Source organism: Chiloscyllium plagiosum, chromosome 16 (genome assembly GCF_004010195.1).
Source record: "Chiloscyllium plagiosum isolate BGI_BamShark_2017 chromosome 16, ASM401019v2, whole genome shotgun sequence".
Classification (NCBI taxonomy): domain Eukaryota; kingdom Metazoa; phylum Chordata; class Chondrichthyes; order Orectolobiformes; family Hemiscylliidae; genus Chiloscyllium; species Chiloscyllium plagiosum.
In genome coordinates, this window is record NC_057725.1 from 48191484 (window position 1) to 48214253 (window position 22770).

At 39.0% G+C, this 22770-nt stretch overlaps 1 protein-coding gene across 5 annotated transcripts in view; it reads left to right on the forward strand.

The window, feature by feature from the left end:
* syt7a (synaptotagmin VIIa) overlaps positions 1-22770 on the forward strand; it is a 671470-nt gene that overhangs the window by 628682 nt on the left and 20018 nt on the right. For all 5 annotated transcript variants that reach the window (XR_006313964.1, XM_043706001.1, XM_043706003.1 and 2 more), the window contains 2 exons: positions 12498-12762; positions 20008-20177. Coding sequence is in view for 4 of the 5 variants with exons in the window: in XM_043706001.1 (XP_043561936.1) it covers positions 12498-12762; positions 20008-20177 (435 nt within the window). In the remaining variant the exon portion in view is untranslated. The remainder of the gene's footprint in view (positions 1-12497; positions 12763-20007; positions 20178-22770) is intronic.

Below are 22770 nucleotides of genomic sequence, written 5' to 3' on the forward strand. Positions count from 1 at the left end.
TCTGTGATTAAGAAAGTGAATGCAATGTTGTCAATTATCTTAAGAGGGTTGGAATATAAAAGCACTGTTGTGCTACTGAGACTTTATAAAGCTCTGGTTAGGCCCCATTTGGAGTACTGTGTCCAGTTTTGGTCCCCACACCTCAGGAAGGACATACTGGCACTGGAGTGTGTCCAGCGGAGATTCACACGGATGATCCCTGGAATGGTAGGTCTAACATATGAGGAACGGCTGAGGATCCTGGGATTGTATTCATTGGAGTTTAGAAGATTAATGGGAGATCTAATAGAAACTTACAAGATAATACTTAGCTTGGAAAGGGTGGATGCTAGGAAATTGTTTCCGTTAGGCAAGGAGACTAGGACCCATGGACACAGCCTTAGAATTAGAGGGAGTAAATTCAGAACAGAAATGTGGAGACATTTCTTCAGCCAGAGAGTGGTGGGCCTGTGGAATTCATTGCCCAGAGTGCAATGGAGGCCGGGATGCTAAATGTCTTCAAGGCAGAGATTGATAAATTCTTGATGTCACAAGGAATTAAGGGCTACGGGGAGAATGCAGGTAAGTGGAGTTGAAATGCCCATCAGCCATGATTGAATGGCGGAGTGGACTCGATGGGCTGAATGGCCTTACTTTCACTCCTCTGTCACATGGTCTTATGGTCTACCAGTGTGAATAGGTGGATTAAAAATAGTGTTTTGGGGGTCCTGCAGTATTAATGTCCCTACATCTGAGCCAAAATGTCCACATTGAAGTCAAGAAGGAGGGGCAAACCCCAATAACAGAAAAAAATAATAAATAGATCAAGTAACACAATCCTCTTAAAGAACATTAAAATGTATAAAATATCATAAGAGAGGCAAAGGAAAAACATCTAAACAAAAATATTATGGTAAGAGGTTGATGCAGGGTGAAAGGAAGAAAGAGCTTGGAGATGTAGATGGAGGATGGGAAATAATTATGGCTGTAACAGCTGCTCCTTTTTTTGAGGTATTTTAGGTGTAGGAGGTGATTTCCTCAAATTCCAGGAGCAACAATTACTGTTTTATATGCAGTTACATTGTTTTGGAAATTTGGGAAAAAGAAATGGAAACATCGGCACTTTTAAAAGGCGGAAGACTAACAAAAGGCAGTGACCACATGGTCAGTGAGGGGGAGAGAGAGAAAGAAACCCATACTGCTAACTGACACAGCAATGAATCTGCATTGTTACTGCCTTTGAGTTTGTGTATATCTGGACAGCAGAGTGAGCCTGGGAAAAATTAACAAACAGTGAAATTCATAGCTGACCTTGGAGGAGCCTGTGTGGGAGAACTCGCAGCACAGGAACAGGTAGGTGCATAGTCTTGAACATGTAACCTTGCTGTAAGTCTACAGTAGTGAGTAGACTAGGTTCTTTCTTGATTATATATTTTATGTTGGGTACATGAATAGGAAGGGTTTGGAGGGATATGGGCCGGGCGCTGGCAGGTGGGACTAGATTGGGTTGGGATATCTGGTCAGCATGGACGGGTTGGACCGAAGGGTCTGTTTCCATGCTGTACATCTCTATGACTCTATGACTCTAAGTACTAAGTTAGCCTATAGTACTTTTTTTAATGTAAAAAGACAGTTCTATTTTCTGGGTCTGTAGATTGTGAAGGAGCAAAGATGGCCTTTAATTGAGTGATATGCTCTTCCTGTTGGACGTGGGAGTTTAGGGAATGTTTCCACATTACTGATGATTATGTATGCAGGAAGTGTCTTTGGTTGCAAATCCTATCAGATAGCATGGAGTGGTTGGAGTGGTTGTTGAAGACAATGAGGAACTTATAAGAGCTAGGTGGTATGATAGATTGCAGATATAGGAAGGTAGAAAAGCCACAGATTTAATCAGGTAGATGAGTTAATACCAGGAAATCTAGGAGGTGTAGACAGGTAGTGCAGGAGTCTAGTGTGGCTATCCCCATTTGAAACAAGTGTGCGGTTTTGGAAATGTAGGGTGTGATAGACTCTCAAGGGAATGGAGCATGAACAGCTAAGTATCTGGTATTGAGATTGGTTGTAATATAATGAGGGATATATTGGGTTCCAAGTGATCAATTGTGAGAGGGGACTCTCCAGTCCAAGGCATAGACAGATGTTTCTGCAGCCAGCAGCGAAAAATCAGAATGGTGTGTTGTCTCCCTGGTGCCAGGGTCAAGGATATCTCAGAGAGGGTGCAGAATGTTCTCAAAGGGGAGAGGGACCAGAAGGAGATGATTGTACACATTGGAACCAATGATGTAGGAAGGGAAATGGATGAGATTCTGAAGGGACAATATAGGAAGTTAGGCAGGAATAAAAAAGGAGGTTCTCAAGGGTGGTAGTATCTGGATTACTCCCGGTGCTATAAGCTAGTGAGGGTAGGAATAGGAGGATAGAGCAGATAAATGTGTGGCTGAGGAGCTGGTGCAGGGGAGAAGGATTCACATTTTTGGATCATTGGAATCTCTTCTGGGCTGGAAGTGACCTGTACGAGGAGGGATTGAACCTGAATTGGAAGAAAACTAATACATTGGCAGGGAGATTTGCTAGAGCTGCTTGGAAGGAATTTAACTAGTAAGGTAGGGGTGGGAGGGGGAGAGCAATGTTGGGGGATTGGATGGGACCCCGGGAGATGGTGAGGCAAGAGATCAATCTGAGAGTGGTACAGTTGGGAAAAGGATCGAGTCAAACAATCAGGGCAGGCAGGGACAAAGCAGAGAACAAGGTAGGACAGATAAATTAAACTGTATTTACTTCAATGCAAGAGGCCTAACAGAGAAGGCAGATGAACTTAGGGCATGGTTCGGAACATGGGACTGGGATATCATAGCAATTACAGAAACATGGCTCAGGGAGGGACAGGAGTGGCAGCTTAATGTTCTGGGTTACAAATGCAACAGAAAGGATAGAAAGGGGGGCAACAGGGGAGGGGGAGTTTTTGATAAAGGATAGCACTTAGGAGGGATATTCCTGGGAATACATCCAGAGACATTATTTGGGCGGAACTGAGAAATAAGAAAGGGTCTGTTTCCGTGCTGTACATTCATGACTACGTGTCTCAATGTAACTCATATTTAAAACTCGTCTTCAGTCATTTTGCAACAGACATTTACATGCTAGGCTCACTAATGAAGAGTTACCATTTGGATGAAATAATGAAATGGCTGACCTATCGTGTGGCAATATATCCCAATCAGGAGTTTCATTCTTTGGAGATGATGATGGAAGTTGGAAATTAGAATAAAAGTTAAATTTCTACTTTGCTATTTGTTTTAGAAGCAGGCATCGTGAAAGTAGAATTATTGGTATAAGATAATTCTGATGGTAAAACAAGTAATGCTTTATATAAAATAATGTCATTGCTTCTACCAATCGTTCTTGGCATTCTGAGCCAAGGATGACACTACATAAACAAAAACTCTGTTTGTGCTGTGTGGACTTAACCCCATCATTTCTGTCATGCACTAAGGAATTTAGTTTGAATGTGTAAAATAGTTTAAAACAATATAGCATAGCATGATTACAATTCTTTTTACATTACATACAAGTCACTCTTTAATCTATAAATTTGATATATGCATGCCGCACATTATCATGCAGTTATTTAATACATGTTTGTTATTGAAGTGGGCTAGTTATAGTTACATTTTAAACATCTACGTGTCTTCACATAGTAGCAGTTTTATTGTTGTTTTTGATGGCATCTTTCAGTGAGGAGTCATAAAGTCGTAGATATGTACAACATGGAAACAGACGCGTCGGTCTAACTCATCCATGCTGACCAAATATCCCAACCCAATCTAGTCCCACCTGCCAGCACCTAGCCCATATCCTTCCAAATCCTTCCTATTCATATACCCATCCAGATGCCTCTTAAATGTTGCAATTGTACTAGCCTCCACCACTTCCTCTGGCAGCTCATTCCATACACACACACCACCTTCTGCGTGACAAAAAGTGCCACTTAGGTCTCTTTTATATCTTTCCCCTCTCATCCTAAACCTATGCCCTCTAGTTCTGGTCTCCCTCACCCCAGGAAAAAGACTTTGTCACCCCTCAACCTCCGACACTCCAGGGAAAACAGCCCCAGCCTGTTCAACCTCTCCCATAGCTCAAAGCCTCCAATCCTGGCAAATTCCTTGTAAATCTTTTCTGGACCCTTTCAAGTTTTGCATCATTTTTTGGATAGGAAGGAGACCAGGATTGCACGCAATATTCCAACAGTGGCCTAATCAATGTCCTGTACAGCCGCAACATGATTCCCAACTCCTGTACTCAATACTCTGACCAATAAAGGAAAGCATACCAAATGCCTTCTTTGCTATCCTATCTACCTGCAACTCCACTTTCAATGAGCTATTAACCTGCACTCCAAGGTCTCTTTGTTCTATATCACTCCCTAGGACTTTTCCATTAAGTGTATAAGTCCTGCTAAGATTTGCTTTCCCAAATTGCAGCACCTCACACTTATCAAAATTAGACTTCATCTGCCACTTTTCAGCCCATTGGCCCATCTGATCAAGATCCCATTGTACACTGAAGTAACCTTCTTTGCTGTCCACTACATCTCCAATTTTGGTGTCATCTGCAAACTTACTAACTATACCTCTTATGCTCACATCTAAATCATTTATATAAATAATGAAAAGTAGTGGACCCAGCACCAATCTTTGGGGCACTCTGCTGGTCACAGGCCTCCAGTCTGAAAAACAACCCTCCACCACCAACCTGTGTCTTCTACCTTGGAGCCAGTTCTGTATCCAAATGGCTAGTTCTCCCTGTATTCCATGAGATCTAACCTTGCTAACCAGTCTCCCAGGGGAACCTTGTCGAACACCTTATTCACTGCTTTCCAAAGTAAATCATTTATATTTAAAATAAACAAATCTTTGAGAATAGTGCTAAGGTGCAATGTAAATGCAAACATTTCTTTTCCCCTTATCATTTCAGAACTTCATCCTTTTGATTACAAAATAAATTATTTCTGAAAAACAGGCAATTTAACAGTTTCTCATAACTCAGCTGTCAAAACTCCTAGAGTGTTAACAACACATGCTTCAGTCTCTTCCTTTGTTATAGAGATTTATTCTATTTATAGTCTGTATACTGAGATTGCTAAATTGAGAATTGGATCAGCTCATGCGGTTTTTTTTGCTGTTTGTTGTAAAGATTGCCTTTAAATATTATAATCATAGAGAAAGTAGTAATGAGTATTGCAGTGATGGAAAAAATAAAACCATCCATCACAATGTTCTTGTCATTTCCATCTTGTCATCTTTGTACAATGGCAGAAGAAGACATTTTTGAATATTTATGTTACTCAGTAGTATCCATATTTTCAGACATCGTGATCACTGCATGCCTAGAGGAGAGGAGAGAACCTTTCTAGTGTTTTCTGACAAGGTATGCCTTAAAAAAGACTTGTCAGTGCGTGATCTTATGATTGTAAACATTGGGTACAAATATTGCATCACATTGCCAATTAAACTAGTATTTTCTAATTTACGCCATTATTTTACTACTACTTGTAAGTCCAACAAAAACTCTCTGTCTGCTGTTGCATCCTTGCAGCAGGAGTTTTAGGCCCCAGTGGAGGACAGTGCAATTATGGGCAGGTGCAGAAATTTGTTTCTTTGGCCAATGTGCTACCACTATCCCATCCCCAGGCCATTTTCCCTGAAGTGGGATTGATACATAAACAATGTACTCAATTGCAAGCAATGGGTACACAGTTGAATGGATTTATAAGTCGTTAAAGCTTAATGTAGGAAATTCACTGGAAATTTCCACCTCAAGGCATCAGTGACTCAGCCAGCCACTGGTCACCTCCCAGCAGCAAACAAATTAAGGCTATATGGTGGCTCAGTGGGTAGCATGACTGCCTCTCAGCGCCAGGACCCTGGATTGACTCCACCCTCGGGCAATTGTATGTATGGAATTTGCACATTCTTCCTGTGTCTGTGTGGGTCACCTCCAGGTGTTCTGATTTCCTCCCACTATCCAAAGATGTGCAGGTCAGGTAAGTTGGCCATACTAAATTGACCATCATGTCCAGGACTGTGCAGGCTAGGTGGATTAGCAATGCAGAATGCAGGGTTACAGATATAGGGTAGAGGGTGAGTTTGGGTGGGATTCTATTTGAAAGTGTTGATGTATACTCCTTGAGTCATAGAGATATACAGCATGGAAACAGACCCTTTGGTTCAACTCATCCACGCTAATCAGAAGTCCCAAATGCCAGCACCCAACCAATATCTCTCTAAACCCTTCCTATTCATATACTCATCCAGATATCTTTTAAATGTTGTTATTGTACCAGTCACCACCACTTCCTCTGGCAGCTCATTCCATACACACACCACCCTCTGCATGAAAAACCTGTACTTTTGCATCTTTCCTCTCTAATCCTAAACCCATGTCCTCTACTTATGGACTCCCCCAACTCAGGGAAAAGACTTTGTCTATTTATCCTATCCATGCCCCTCATAATTTTGTAAACCTCTATAAGGTCACCCCTCAGGGAAAACAGCCCAGCATATTCAACCTCTCCCTATAGCTCAAATCCTCCAACCCTTCACAACATTCATCCTATAGGAGGGAGACTAGAATTGCACTTAGTATTGCAAAAACGGCTGAGCCAACGTCCTGTATAGTTGCAACATGACCTCCCAACTCTGCTACTCAATGCTCTGATGAATAAACTTAAAAATCTCACAACATTAGGTTATAGTCCAACAGTTTTATTTGGAGGCACTAGCTTTCAGAATGGCGACACAAAATTTATAGCAAAAGATTACAGTATCATGTAACTGTTGTACGATAAATTTTGTGTCTTATGGTCCGGCTCCACAGCTACCTGATGAAGGAGCAACACTCCGAAAGCTGGTGCTTCCAAATAAACCTGTTGGACTATAACCTGGTGTTGTGTGAGTTTTAACTTTGTCCACACCAGTCCAACACTGGTTCCTCGACATCATGGCTGACCAACAAAGACAAGCACACCAAACGCTGCCTTCACTATTCCATCTACCTCAACTCCACTTTCAAGGAGCAATGAACCTGCACTGTAAGGTCTCTTTGTTCAGCAACACTCCCAGAACCTTACCATTAAGTGTATAAGTCCTGCCCTGATTTGCCTTTCCAAAATGTAGCACCTCACATTTATCTAAATTAAACTCCAACTGCCACGTCTTGGCCCAGTGGCCCATCTGATCAAGATCCCATTGCACTCTGAGGTAACCTTCTTTGCTGTCCATTACGCCTCCAATTTTGGTGTCATCTGTAAACTTACAAAGTGGACCTATGTTCACACCAAATCATTTACATAAATGACGAAAAGCAGCACCAATACGTGTGAACCATCACTGGTCACAGGCCTCTAATCTGAAAAGCAACCCTCCACCACCACCCTCTGTCTTCTACCTTTGAGCTACTTCTGTATCCAAATGGCTAGTTCTCCCTGCATTCTGTGTTAACCAGTCTACCATGAGGAACTTGTCGAATGCTTTACTGATGTCCATATAGATCACTTGATGGGTTGCTTCCACACTATAGGGATTCTGTGATTCTAGGTGGTCCACTGTTTCAGTTTTTGAAGTACCTCCTGAGATTCTCTACCTCACAAATTTCCCAGTGCAACAGATGGCAGGTTGCCACTACTGTACAGAAGTTGCTTCCAGGAAATGCAAACAGAAATTGTTGGAAAAGCTCAGCAGATCTGGCAGCATCTGTGGAAAGAAATCAAATTAAAATTTCAGGTCAAGTGAGCCTTCCTTAGAATGCTTCCAGGAAAAGCAGGCAAGAATATGTTGGGGATCCTGCACACTGTTTTTACTCTTAGAGTTTGCTTGCTACCTTGCCTCTAAATGTGCTTCCAAGGGACTGGTAAATTCCCCCATAGTGACACATATCCTCTTTCTATGTTATAGATATTGTTGCTCAAATAATCTCACTTACGGACCATACTCTTAGCTATAAACTACAGAACCATTTATGTAAAAAGAGTATGCAATACAGTAAAATGCAATTATCTACATTGAGCTAAGCTGATGGCCTCATTATCATTGGACTGCTAATCCTGAAACTTAAGTTATGTTCTGGGGTCATAGACTCGTATCCTGTCATGGCAGATGGTAAAATTTGAATTTAATAGAATCTGGAATTGAGAGTCTAATGATCACCATGAATCCATTGTCAGGAAAAAAAAAACATCTGGTTCACTAATTTTTAACTTGCTTTCCCGATGCTCCATATTCAGAAAATTCCTCAGCCGTTTCTACAACTGAAATTGGTATTACATACAGCTATCAGCAATTGTCTTTGATATGTCCATTCCTCTTACAAATGAAGATTTTAACTTCTTTATTTCACTTTTTGGATGCAGCCTTTCTCTTTTGTCATTTTTGTATCCTTCTGGTGGTTCTGTAGAACTATTATCTTTTCCAACTTTCTTTGTGCTAAGATGGCCCTGGCTAACTCATTCTCTAATTTCTCTGTGTCTTTGCGTTTCATGTTCTTTTAATTCCAGCTCCTTCTCTTTGTCTTTCTTCTCTAATTCAAGTCTTTTTTAAATTTAGTTTTCTATATACAGTTATTTTTTTCTTCATTTCTAACTGTTTTTTGGTTAATTCCATCTGTGACATCCCAAGTTCAGGTTTCCTTCCTTCCAATTATAAATGTTGGATAATTACATGAAACAGCTCATCGTTACAGGATCCTGCTTTTACTTCCATCTTCAGTTAATTTGCTAAATCGCTCAGTTAAACTTCTGTGAAAGATTAAAATAATCCATGTTAAATCTTCCAATTCTGAAAACTACATGCAATAGACTTCACCACAGTGGAGCTCATTTATGAGAACCACTATGCACCCATTACTTTAAAAAGAACAACAATGTTTTAAGTCCAGTGATTTCAAATCCCATCGAGAGTATCTGCAGTTGTTATGACTCCAGCTGATGCTTTTATTGAACAACTCAGATCCTGATTGCAATCTGATTTCAGTGTTTTTGTTTGGTTTTAATGCCATTGTCTTTCAATTCAACAGCACCACTTTATAGAACTTGCACTAGAGAGTATTCCCTTCCATGTCACATAGATAGGTCTAACTTAATGAACATTTCAATTCCAGGTCCTGAAAAACTGATAGCCTCTTCTTTGACACTCCATAAATCTGAGTTTGATATTTTTAGCTTTAGATAATCTGGAACTTTCAAATTTAATTAAACGACATAAACCTAGGAAGTTGCGAGGAAGATCCAAGGAAGCTTCAGGGCAGTTGAAGCAAGTTGAGTGTCTAAGCAAATACATGGCAAATGCAGTATAACATGGATAAATGTGAAGTTATACACTTCAGAATGTCAAACAAAAGGCATAGTATTAATTAAATATGATAAATTAGGAAATATGGACACAAAGGGATCTGGGTGTCCTTGTACACCAGTTGGTGAAATGAACAGGCAGGTGTAGCAAGCAATTAGAAAAGCAAACGGTATATTGGTCTTCACTGGAAGAGGATTTGAGTTCAGAAGGAAATGTCTTACTGTAGTTAAACAGGGCCTTGGTGAGACCACATTTGGAGTACTGTGTGCCGTTTTGGTTTCCCTTTTTAACAACGGATACAGTTTCCATAGAGAGAGTGCAGCAGGAGTTCACTAGACTGAGATTGGGGATGGGAGGATAACATATAACGTGAGATTGGTTTGACTTGGCTTGTTTTCATTAAAGTTAAGAAGAATGAGAGCAGATTTGATCAGACACGAAAATAATTTTCTTGGTTGGGAAATTTTGAACTAGGGTATCATAATTTCAGGATACAGAGTAGACCATACAGGCCTAATAAGATAAGGTTTCTTCAGTCAGTGGGTGATCAACCTATAGAATTCACTATGTGAGAAGGCTGTGGAGATCGGGTCACTGAATATATTCAAGAAAGTTATTAATAAATTTTAGATGTAAAGTACATCAAGGAGTATGGAAAGAAAGTGCAAATATGATGTTGAATTAGAGGATCAGGCATGATTTAGTTGAATGGTAGAGATGGCTCCAAGGACAAAATGACCTACTCTTGCTCCTAGTTTCTATGTCTCCTTTACTGAAAGTAACCTATTTTTTGATGGTCCTAAACTATCTCCTTTCATCAGGAGAAACTGTTTTACACATTCACCTTCAACCATGACTTCTGCAAACTCAAACCAAAATGTTTCTTCAAGCTATGAATGTTTCCATTAAGCCAAAGAAAACAAGAAAACTGAAGCCTGATGCACAACTGTTTATTTTGTTGCCTTGTAAAACTCTCCCAATGTTAATACATTCCATTAATCTCCAAGAACTATCTTCCTTGTATTTTTTTAAAGAAATCACTCTTCGCCAAAAATACTTGACATTAATAATTAAATCCCTTTCCTGGTCAAAGATCAAAATCCGAACTCTTAAACAAATAATATTAAAATATATATAAATCACATTTGTAATAGATTAATTCACTGAGAGAAATATTACACATAGGTATTTTGCATCAACCTGTTCAAGATGTATTATTACATACCTCTAGAGCAGGATAGGATTTGAACCCAGGCCTCTTGGCTCAAAGGTATGCACACTATCACGGCACTACACCAAGAACCATTACGGATATATTTATCTCTGATTCCATTCTATCTCATGCTAGTAAATGTCCTTTTATGCATGTTTAACAGACTATCCAATCAATGCCTTTGACCTTTATGGACTTGTTTTTAAATTGAAGTTAACAGCCTCATCTCTCTTGTATTGCAGTTGCATTGATTTAGCTGTTATTGAGTAAATATTCCAGATACCACTGTAACTTCCTAATCCTCTGAAGGTCTCTGCTTATCTAATTTACTCTGTAAAAGCATGCCTATCTTGGTCTCTTTTCACCATCAGGCACTTTGTATCTTGGTCAGAGTTAATTTTCCCCACTCCTTCTAAAATTCTTTGATGTGAAGTGAACTCCAAATATAGCTAGAAGGGATAGCACAATATGGTACAGGATGAGTTCAAATACGAATTTACCATCTCTCTGTGGGATAATAATAAAATTTGTATGAAATTAAAATGTCCATGATTAGCTGCCTGATAAGCATCTCCATTGGTTAAAGTGATCAAAGCTAGTCTTACCATTTGATTACATACATCAATGCAAATCTCTTTCATTCTGAATCATGGTAACCAAACTGAGAATGAATAATCCCCATATTCATCTGGCTCTGTACCCACCTCCCGAATGGCAACCTGGCACCTGAACTCCTACACATCTGGATCCTACTGCTGGCACATTAAAACAACACCTTTATGTACTTAAAGCAGCTGTCAAAGTGGCTCTAAGGATGTTTTGGAGGTAGCCCTGATTGGAATCCTCTCTCAAAAATGTGAAGCTGCCTTCTTTCATAAGCAAGAGTTGAAGTGGCAAAATACAGGTGATTGCCACTTCTCATGAAGGTTAGCCCATTATTTCTGCACATGATCTGTTCTAATAAAGGTAAAGTCACCATAGTCTTATCAGATCATAAAGCTGCTTTCTCATTAGAGAGAGTCAACTGGTGACAGTTTAGCCTGAGGATCATCATGGCCTCAGGCGATATGAGAAGTTGAGAAGAAGCATTCTTCATGGTAACTTCAGCCAGTGCAGGAATTGAGCCCACACTATTGGCATCACTCACCAGCCATCCAGACAACTGAGCTAACTGGCCCCTTTTCTTCTATTCACCGCTAAAGAGAGGACAAAATATTTCTCGTGTTTTTTTTATTATGAACAGTTGTACTCTCAAAGGTGAAGATGCTCATACTAAGGAAGGAGTACTTCCCATCTCAGGCTCCAGTGTCAACTTTAAAGCATGGTAGAACGAAAAGCTTTATCCAGTCTGCCCCTGCGATTTGATTCTGTCTCAACTATCCATATTGCAGCAGTGTCATGTTTTCCTGTATCAGGAATCTATGCCACTAAGAATAAGACAATAAATCAACACGAATCAGCTTTGTATGGTTGGCTAATTGTGAATTGTATTGAAACTGTGTTAACTCACTTGATTGATTTTGTTGCTGTAATTCTTTGTGTTTCTATCTCATAAAGAATACATTGTTGAAAACCAATAGATTGCAATTCCAGAAATGAAAAAAAACTAGAAATCAAAGTCAAGAGGTACATATTCAAAAAAATACCTTTTATCGAACAGCAACTTACATTTATATAATACCATTACAATACCAAAATTTCCCATGTAGCTACACAGAAGTGTTCTCAAACAAATTCTGACACTGAGCCACATGACAGATTACGACATGGTTAGGACCATCTTAGAAGTCATGAGGCCTGGAAAGAAATTTCAAAATCTTTGCAAGCCCTATCATTGAGTCATATGATTTGTTCAGGAACCTACAGAAGCATATTCAGAATCTTATGAGCATCTACAAGTGGAACAGAATTTCAAAACCTTGCCATTTTCACAAAATTTGGTATTTTCTTTCTTCCAGCTGTCACCAGGCTCTGAGGATGACCATGAGGGAAGTTCACGTGAAAACCTGGGTCGAATTCAATTCAGTGTTGGCTACAATTTCCAGGAGTCTACCTTCACTGTAAAAATAATGAAGGCGGTAGAGCTGCCAGCGAAGGACTTTAGTGGTACCAGTGACCCATTTGTTAAAATTTATCTGCTACCTGACAAGAAACACAAACTCGAAACAAAGGTGAAAAGAAAGAATTTAAACCCGCATTGGAATGAGACATTCTTATTTGAAGGTGAGGTTGATTAATTTTGTTAGAGGTTGATAATTTTGTCAGTTTATTGTCAATTGTTCCACTGTTTCTTTACTTGGGTGAGTAATAATGTTGTGACTTGGGAAACTGTGGGATCAATTCATCCTAAATCACGTGCCTTGCTTTAATCCATTCACTAACATTTCCCTGTAAGTTGTTTACAAGTGACTGCATCAGACAATTTATGCAACATCTATTTGACATCTGGAAGGTTATAATATAATAAAATGTTTCAAATCAGTTGTGCAGGGCATAATGAATATGCAGGAAGAGTTGTTGAGTTTTAAGAATTGCATGAGAGTAATGTTATGCAATTGTTGTTTGAACCTCTCAGGGAAATTGCACAACACAGAATTAACAGGCAATGTGAAGTTTAATTCATGCAGTGGTTACAGTAATGACGCTGCTAGTTGTCCAGGTTGTTACATGATAAGTTGAAACTTTATTGCTGGAACAGCACAGCAGGTCAGGCAGCATCCAGGGAACAGGAGATTCGATGTTTCGGGCACAGGCCCTTCTTCAGGCCATTCCTGAAGAAGGGCCTGTGCCCGAAACGTCGAATCTCCTGTTCCCTGGATGCTGCCTGGCCTGCTGTGCTGTTCCAGCAATAAAGTTTCAACTTTGATCTCCAGCATCTGCAGACCTCACTTTCTCCTGTTACATGATAATGAAAGCAAGATGCTAGAAATGTGGATTTAGAAAAAAAAATGAGGGTGTGGACATAGGAAGCCTATTAATCATTAAACTGAGCGGGTTAAAGAGATTAGAGGACCTAGACTTGTTTTTACTGGAAAAAAGCATAAAGGTTGTTATAGTGAAGGTAGACTCCTAGAAATTGTAGCCGACACTGCAGTATTAAAGATAATGAAGAAAACAGATAAAGTCGATCCAGATAAATTGTTCACTGTGGTGAAAAGTTTCAAGTCTGTCAACTGTGGGAAAAAATAAGAATTCTGAGAGGTTGGTCAGAAGTTGTTTATCCACATGATTTTTAAGTTGTGAAATATGGTATTGGGGATGAGCATCATAACGGGAGTTAAAGCTTGTTGATGAGATAGTCCTATTTTTCCTTTTATTTTCTAATCAACACTCTTCTGGCACAAATGGTACTTGAACTCAGGCCTCCTGATCCAGGAAAAGGGACTCTACCACTGCGCCAGTAGTTCTATGATTTTTGTCAAAAAAAAGAAACAATTTAGTGAGATTATTGGTTGGGTTTGTGAATTTGAGTTAATCAGAAAGAGGTTATTGTTATAATGGCTATTTTGTTTCGCATGGGGGGGCAAGTCTCAAATGATCATCAAAACACATTGTTCTGGCTATAACAGATAACCTCCCGGAGTTAAGATCTCTCAGGCTTAATGCCACTCTGTTCAGCTTGATTTGGCTGTCCAACCTTGCCCTATTGTTCAAAGTTAAAATATGGGCTTAATTTTGTTTGTGTTGTAAAAATTGTAATTGGAAAAGGGGAAAGCCATATTTGTTTATAATATATACAGGATACTGTTGCTTGACACTAGAAAAGTTAAAAATTGCTGAAAAGAAAGATGTTGCTTTTTTTACCTTGCACTTATCAGGACAAACGCAAACTTCCCAATTTCCTAGCTAAATGAATGACTTGAACTACAGACTTAATCAAACCTTCTGATTTCCATCTGCCTTATAAATAAACCTACAGTATCCTGTTGCTTTCTCCATGACAATGCCTTGGTCAATCAGAATTGATTTTCCAACCAATTGGCACTCTTTGCTCCTGTCACACAATTTATTTTTGATCACCTTAACTTTGACATTCTTGCATTTATCCAGTTTTTTAAAAAAAAGACAGCATCTCTCTCTGTTCAGCAATATACAGGAAACTGAACCATGTTGGAGCTGCCTATTTTAACATCATGGAACTCTGGGCCTCACAGGAAAGCATTTTTGTTTTTGTGGTGGTGAATATTGAAGAAATTGGATGGTCAGCAGCAGTGTTACATTATGGGCTGTCAAATTAATTTCCATTTTGGTTCTAGTATCCAACTTTGAGGATTCTAGTACTGGATTTCAGCAGGCGCTGATGGATGCAGAGCTTATTTTATCTCCAGTTAACTTCAGCATGATTTGTAAATATAATGTGTTACTGACACCCAATGGCAAACCATGAATATTGCACTGATTGGCCTCAATTATCAGGTAGATTTCAGCCCAGGTATAATGCAGTGCAACATTGCACTTCTAACACTCTGTCTTAGTCATTTGAAGCAAAAGCCTTTTTAGAGTGAAGTATTTCTACTTAGCTAAATTGATCACGCAACTAGAGATAACATTGAATATTGGGCGGCACGGTGGCGCAGTGGTTAACACTGCTGCCTCACAGCGCCAGAGACCCGGGTTCAATTCCCATCTCAGGTGACTGACTGTGTGGAATTTGCACATTCTCCCCGTGTCTGCGTGGGTTTCCTCCAGGTGCTCCGGTTTCCTCCCACAGTCCAAAGATGTGTAGGTCAGGTGAATTGGCCATGCTAAATTACCCATAGTGTTAGGTGAGGGGGTAAATATAGGGGTATGGGTGGGTTGCGCTTCGGCGGGTTGGTGTGGACTTGTTGGGCCGAAGGGCCTGTTTCCACACTGTAAGTAATCTACTCTAATAAATTACAAAATACTTATCCAATTGGTTGTTGCCTATACCCTCCCCCTTGTCCCCACACTGTGATCATTATTGGTTTTAGTACTTTCCTGTCAATGATATCTGTTGTAAAGATACAACTATACGTGTGCCAATCACTTATCCAAGTGACATTTCTTCATGTGAAAACGTACATGGTGAATGTTATGCAGTCATCAGTGAGAAATATGTCTTCTGAGTTTAATCCTGCCATCTCATCTGTAGTCATCTGTACTCTGCAACTGGGAACTCAGGGTGGAACTGATTAGGAACAGATCTTTCCCGTCTGTACACCTATGCATTTGATGTCCCTATTTCTATTTGGTTCAATATTATCTAAAACTAATGGATTACACACAATTTCTACTGTACCATATGATTTGCCCCTTAAGTGATTACAACTGACCCATTTTAAGGTGACTTCAGTCATTTATATGCAGAAACAAGCTCCTGAACGAAGCAGACATTTTTCTTTTCCTGTATATTTAATGGGATTTGCAATCTGTTTTTGTCCTAAACATCATACATCACAACAGTGAAAAGATCGTGTCGATAAGTGATTTAGGGGCTGATATATGCATGGCACGCTGTGTGGAATTTTCCAGCAAGAAAAAAATGAGATGCACTTCTTTTCAAAACATAATCTGCATTGCAGTAAAATAAATTGCAGAATATGCTAACAAGTAGCAGTTACTCATTAGAAACATACCCAATGATGTTTAGTTTGGTTTCATGACCATTCAGCTTCAGGCTTCATTACAGCTTGGTTCAAACATCAACTAAAGAGATGGATTCTAGGTGTGAAATAAGAGTGACTGCCCTTGATATCAAAATACTATTTGAGCATGTGTGGCACCGTCAATGGGAATCGTGGAGAAACCCTCTCCAGTGTATAATTGCTAAATTTGGTGCTAATACCAGGTAGGAATGTAAGCTTTGAAGAAGACATCAGGAGTCTGCAAAGGGAATTAGATAGGTTAAGTGAGTAGGTAAAAATTGGCAGATGGCATATATTGTGCAAAAATGAAAACCTGTACATTTTTACTTTGGAGAGCAGTTGAGAGTCAGTCATTTAATGTATTTAAGGCAGAGTTAATTTCTTGACTTATGGGAGTCAAGGTATATCAGGGTAAGCAGGAAAATGGAGTTGAGGCCACAGTCAGATCAGGCACAAGTTTTTTGAGTAGCAAAGCAGGCTCGAAGAGCTGAATAGCTTACCTTTGCTTCTAGTTAGTCTGTTCACCCCAGTGTGCAATGTGAATCTAAAGGGCAAAGAAAATGCCTTTAAGAAATGGCATCTGATCTGTCTATGGGAGTCCAAACAGAGATTCAGTGATTATGCAGCTAACGCTACTTACTAAATAGGATCATCACTGAACATGCCATCGAGCTTCTGAAGGTGTGGTACTGGAATAGTCAGGTGTCCTCCAATTCCCTCATGCATAGATCTTGGACATTATCATGGTTTGCTGCATTCTTTGTGATGTTGCCTTCCAGAAAATTGTGGATGTTAAGGATGGTCAGGCCCTGGAAGGAGATGGCACATTAGGGGGAAAGAGCCGGAGGTGAGGGAGAAGGACGAAGATGAGGCGGAGTATGATAACTTTGAACAGAGAAGTGCCCCTGCTACATGACAAGATGACCTTTTGCTGCCATTCTCCTCAGAGGGCCTTCCTCTTTCCCTCATACCCTCCAGCATTAGATTCATGTTGGGCCTTTATGAAGCAAAGGTCTACTTTGATCCAGGTGCCAGGCCTCCTTCTGTCCTGTGACATCGCTCTAGTGCTGTGAAAGGCACAATGAGTAGATTTCTCCATCAGGAAAACAAGCCATCTCAGTAATGGCTACCACAAGGTATCAGAAATAAGGTATCATTTGTTTCTTCCGACTCGCCTCCATTCCTACTTCCAGTAGCCCTGAGAACCCATCTTCATATCAATTAAGGGCTGAGGTCTACGAAAGTCAGAACTTTAATCAGTTTTGCATCAGAAGCAGATTTCTGACTCAAACACATGCCTGCTGTTTTCCACAGCCATGTTGAAAATTCAGCCAACTAGGTAAATTGTACTTTTATTCATTTATTAATTTAAAATGCAGTAAGATCAATTGCACTAGTGGTTCATCACCTCAAATGTTTGTTCTATTTATCCTTGCCAAACCAAACATTTGCCAAATCTTTCACAACAATACCTTCCATTTAACTTGGCTAGAAATTGTTTCATGTTTCACTGCAGTAATTGTTATAATATTTTGTCATTGCAATGCAAGCTGATCTCATAGCGCAATATCAAAGAGCTTTATCACATAAAGGTGGAGTGAAATACTCAGTTCATTGCTACATTTTTAATAGAAGCATGTTTTGAGTTCTGACATTTCCTTTGATGATGAAATGAACTTAAAACTTGTATAATGCTTCCACGTGAGATGTGACAGATTGGCCTTCTTTGAAAACAAATTTCCACATTTTAGAAATGTTCAAACAGCCCACTCAAATAAACTCTTCAATCATGAACAGGTGAGGTACAATGCAATGACAATCTTAGATTGTGGTTCCTGTGCTTTTAATTTTAATGGTGGAAGAATCAAAGCACTGAAAGAAGTTATAAAATGATCTTATCAACTAGAGTACATGTTCATTCAATCAAGCATACCTAATATGAATGAAATAAATTATTTCATTTCTGCCTGCTTCTCACTGTTGAACTATTCAACTATTAGCACCGAAGTGAAACTGCTTTAATGAAATGAATAACCTAATTACTTCGGTGGTGTATTATCTTCATTCAAAGGACTTTCACAGAAATAAGTAAAACATATATAGGCTTATGCTCAACATTCTGACATCAAGTTTTTTGTGTTATGCTTCTCTGAATAAAGATTGGAAAATTGAACGAATTAATGTTATACTTTAGGTAGCTTCTCACATGGGACTTGGATGAAAACCATTTGAACATATTGTATGTATTTAAATAGCTGGGAGATTGATTTGAAACTTTTAAAAAAAAAATTGTTGTCACATGTGTCATGACCAGGACCAGCATAGCCTTTTCTGAGCTTCAAATTAGTTTCACATTTTAAAATTTGGCAAAGATGCAAACCCAAGTCACCTGACTTCTTTTTGCACTTTGGAGACATTATTATCAGATTGAATAGATCATTTGAAATAAAGATGTCACCCTATTTCTCAAACCTTAAGAGGTTTTGACCAGCAACACAGAATGTGTATTCAAAGTGAATACTCCATATTATTTGGAGGAAAAAAATGTTAAATTTGGGAAAAGCCACATGGGTACACACAAAGATGAGTTGGGTGAGAAAGTGGTTCAGTGAGTGCTGTACGTTCAAATCCTGGATTATGATAGTTTCATTCAAGATGATTCTGTTGGAGAGGTGTCATTACCTGTAAACAAGGTGGACCTGACACAGACATTCTGGAAGCAACTAAAGCCTCTGGAGCTGTTTGCAGTTAGTTCCAACAAAGCCAGTGAATCATCAGATCAAGCAATACCGAGACCGGAGGACCTTGAGAAAAACAATTTTAAATAAACAGTGAACATTGAAATCTGAGGAATATCATAAGCTAATTGGCTGGGAGAGCAGGGGGAGAGGCAGAACTGTGGGAAATATACAGGAGGATAGATAACCAAGTAAAATAAATTAAACTGTGACAAGGAAATTGTCAATTAATTGGTTGGTGAATAACCACCATCCGGGACTGTAGAAAGTGCTAAAATTAAGAAGAACGTCATTGTTTTAAACAACTATAATTGCATTGCTTTGAATTATTTAGGTGACTCTAGCAAAAGGAAACTAAAAAATGAGTAAGTTCAATAGTTATCTTATTCCTATGTGGTGAAGTTTATTAGATTCTATTTAAGTTAGCTCTGTTAGTGGTATTGAGAAGGGGGTTTATTTAATAATTAAGTAACTATATAATAATTTAATTAAGACACAATAAAGTTAGCAGGGCAGGGAGGTATTGCACTTGCAAACTATGGAATCTCCAGGGTGCCAGTGCAATCCAGATAAAAAATCCATCTGTAGGAACTATTTGCAACTTGAGCAATTTCTTTGAACTATCTTTGAATGTAAGCAACATACTCAAGTAATTTGGTTATTCAATTCATTAAAACTGTTTCACTTCAAAGCTAATAGTTGAACAGACCAGTTTGAGCTGAAGAGACTCTGATAAATCAGGGATTATTATATGGGAAAATATGAATTGTCCATTTTGGCAAGAAGAATAAAAAGAGGCACATTATCTAAATGGTGAGAAATTGCAGTGCTCTAAACATAGAGGGATTTGGATATTGTAATACATGAATGCAGAAGGCTAGTCTGTAGTTACAGCAAATAATTGTGAAAGTTGAAAGATAGTTATTCTTTATTGTGAATATAATTGAATATAAATGTTGAGAGTCTCTGCTTCAATCCTCCTGGGCATTGTTGAAACCGCATCATAAGTACACAGCATCAATCAACTTATTTAAGGAAGGGTGCAAATGCATTGGAAGCAGTTCAGAGAAACTTTATTAGACTGGCACTAGATGAAACTGTTTGCTTTCTTTTTCTGCCTTCAGGTTTCCCTTATGAGAAGGTGGTTCAGAGAGTGCTGTATCTTCAAGTCCTGGATTATGATCGTTTCAGTCGAAATGATCCTATTGGAGAGGTGTCATTACCTCTAAACAAGGTGGACCTGACACAGACACAAACATTCTGGAAAGAACTAAAGCCATGCAGTGATGGAAGTGTAAGTAATATTCAATTTTCCTTCAGCTTATTTTGCAGCTTTTAGCACAGTGTAACTGCAGTCTCAGTAATTTTTAAATATTTCAAAATATTTAGTGTTTATCGATCAAAAACGTTCCGCCAAATAATTTATTTTCAATAATTAAAGTTTGTGTCCTTTAGGCCCAGTTTCTTTGATATCCATTGTAATAATATCTTATGTTAGTACTGAGACACAAAGTTACTTACTGTTATATTAGGAAAGCTGACCTAAAGAGGTGGGTTTTAAGGACCATCTTCAGGAGAGAGGCAGAAAGGTTTAGGAAGGAATTCCAGAGCATGGAGCATGGGCAGACAGTCACTAATAGTACAATGTTTAAAATTTAAGATGCATAAGGCATCAAAAGCGAAGGATTGTAGAGTTGCTGAAGGTTTGGAGGGCTCGAGGAATCTACAGGCAGAGAGAGAAACAAACTTATTTGTTTTGTCTGTCCATGTATATTGTTGTGGAATAGTCATTAGTGACATATGACCAGAGATTGAGAAAAGGTTAATGTGTTTCACAAGAAAATCTCCTCTTAGTTGCACACAAGTAATGAAAATAGCAGAAACACAAAACATGTGGTATTTTCATACCAAGAGATTGTAATTTGATTGCAAAATAGCTGCTAGTGGTTAGAGAATCTGAAATAGTGTATGATTTTTGTGCATCGCTCAAACTAAATTACAAGGTAACTAAACTTTTGGTAATGATCAAATTAATTTTATTGCCTTTAGATAACAAATGGTATCAAAAAGATCAGTCTTGCATTCGTAAATGCATTTCATGGCCATCAGATACCCTAAAATATTTTATAGCCAATGAAATGCTTTATGATGCACAATGTAGGAAATATACTAGCTAACGTTTACACAGCAAGTTCCAATAAAACAACAATGTGCCTGGAGTGGGCCTTAAACCAAAAACCTTGTGTTTCCAAGGCAAAAGTACTACTAAATCAATCATGTGTAAACTGCCTACATTTTGTACAAACTTGCATAAGAAAATTCACAGCAATCCATTACTTGCACCTAACTTGAAAGCAAATATAGTCTATAACAGATTAGACTGATGACCAAATGTGTGGTCAAGTGATAGGCTTTAAAATGTATCTTAAAGAGAGGTATAGGGAGTATATTCAAGCACTTGGAGTCTAGGCATCTCTGGCAAGCCCAGCAATGGCAGAGCAATTATGTTTGGGGAATGCACCAGAGGCTAGCACAGGTCAAAGAATATTGTGAGGATGGAACAGATTATAGAAATAGCAACACATAAGAAACTGAAGCAGGAGTAGGCCATTCAACTCCTCACTCCTATCCAGTTATTCAACAAAATCATGACTCAAGTCCTCTTTTGTGTCACTTCCTCATCTACCACAATTCCCGGATGTTTCAAAACTTTATCTACCTCTTTTTGCATACTTCCAGTGATTCAGAAAATTGGTCGAGTTGAGGGTAGTGAGGAAATTTGGATGGAGAATAGACAGATGAAGTTTAAACATGACAAGAGTGAGTTGATACATCTTCGGACGTCAAATGCAATAGAAAAATATACAGTAAATGGCAGGACCCTTGGGAGCATTGATATACACAAGAATCTTGGGATGCAAGTCCATAGTTTCCAGAAAGTGGCAACACATGTAGAAGTGGTAGAGAAGACACACAGCATGGGCTTGCCTACATCGATCAGAACATTGAGTATAAAAGTTGTCAAGTAATGTTGCAGCTATATAGAACTTTAGTTAGACCCACATTTGGAGTACTTTGTTCAGTTTTGCTCGCCACACTATAAGAAAGATGTGAAGGCTTTGGAGAAAGTGCAAAAGATGTTTACCAGGATTTTGCCTGAATTGGAGTGTGATGGTCATAAGAAGAGTTTGGGCAAACTTGGATTGATTTTGTTAGATCATCGAAGGCTGAGGGGTGACCAGACAGAAATATATAAAAATTGTGAGGGGCATGGATAGGGGGTATAGGTTTAAAATGAGAGTGGAAAAGTTTAAAAGACATGTGTGCAGAATGCTTTTAACACAAAGGGTGTTATGTGGCCATAACTCTCTGCCAGGGAAAGTGGTAACAGCAGTGTTTAAGAAGCACTTACATAGATACATGAATAGGCTGGGAATAGGAGAGTACAGAAAATGTGCAGGATTCAAGGTGAGCTTCCCAATTGGATACAAAATTGACTTTACAGTAGAAGACAGAGGGTGGTGGTGGTAGAGGGTTGTTTTTTGGACTGGAGGCCTGTGATCTGTGGTATTTCACAGGGATCAGTACTGAGTCCACTTTTGTTTATCATTTTATATAAATGATTTGGATGGGAAAATAGGTGGCATGGTTAGTAAGTTTTCAGATGACACCAAAATTGCTGGTATTGTGGACAGTGAAGAAGACTGTCTAAGATTACAAAGAGACCTTGATCAATTGGGTTAATGGGCTGAGGAGTAGTAGGTGGATTTTAATTTGGATACATATGAGATATTGCCATTTGATGAAACAAAAAAAGGGCAGGACTTATACAACGGTAGGGCCCCGAGTAGAGTTTTAGATCAGAGAGAGACATAGGGGTTTAGATA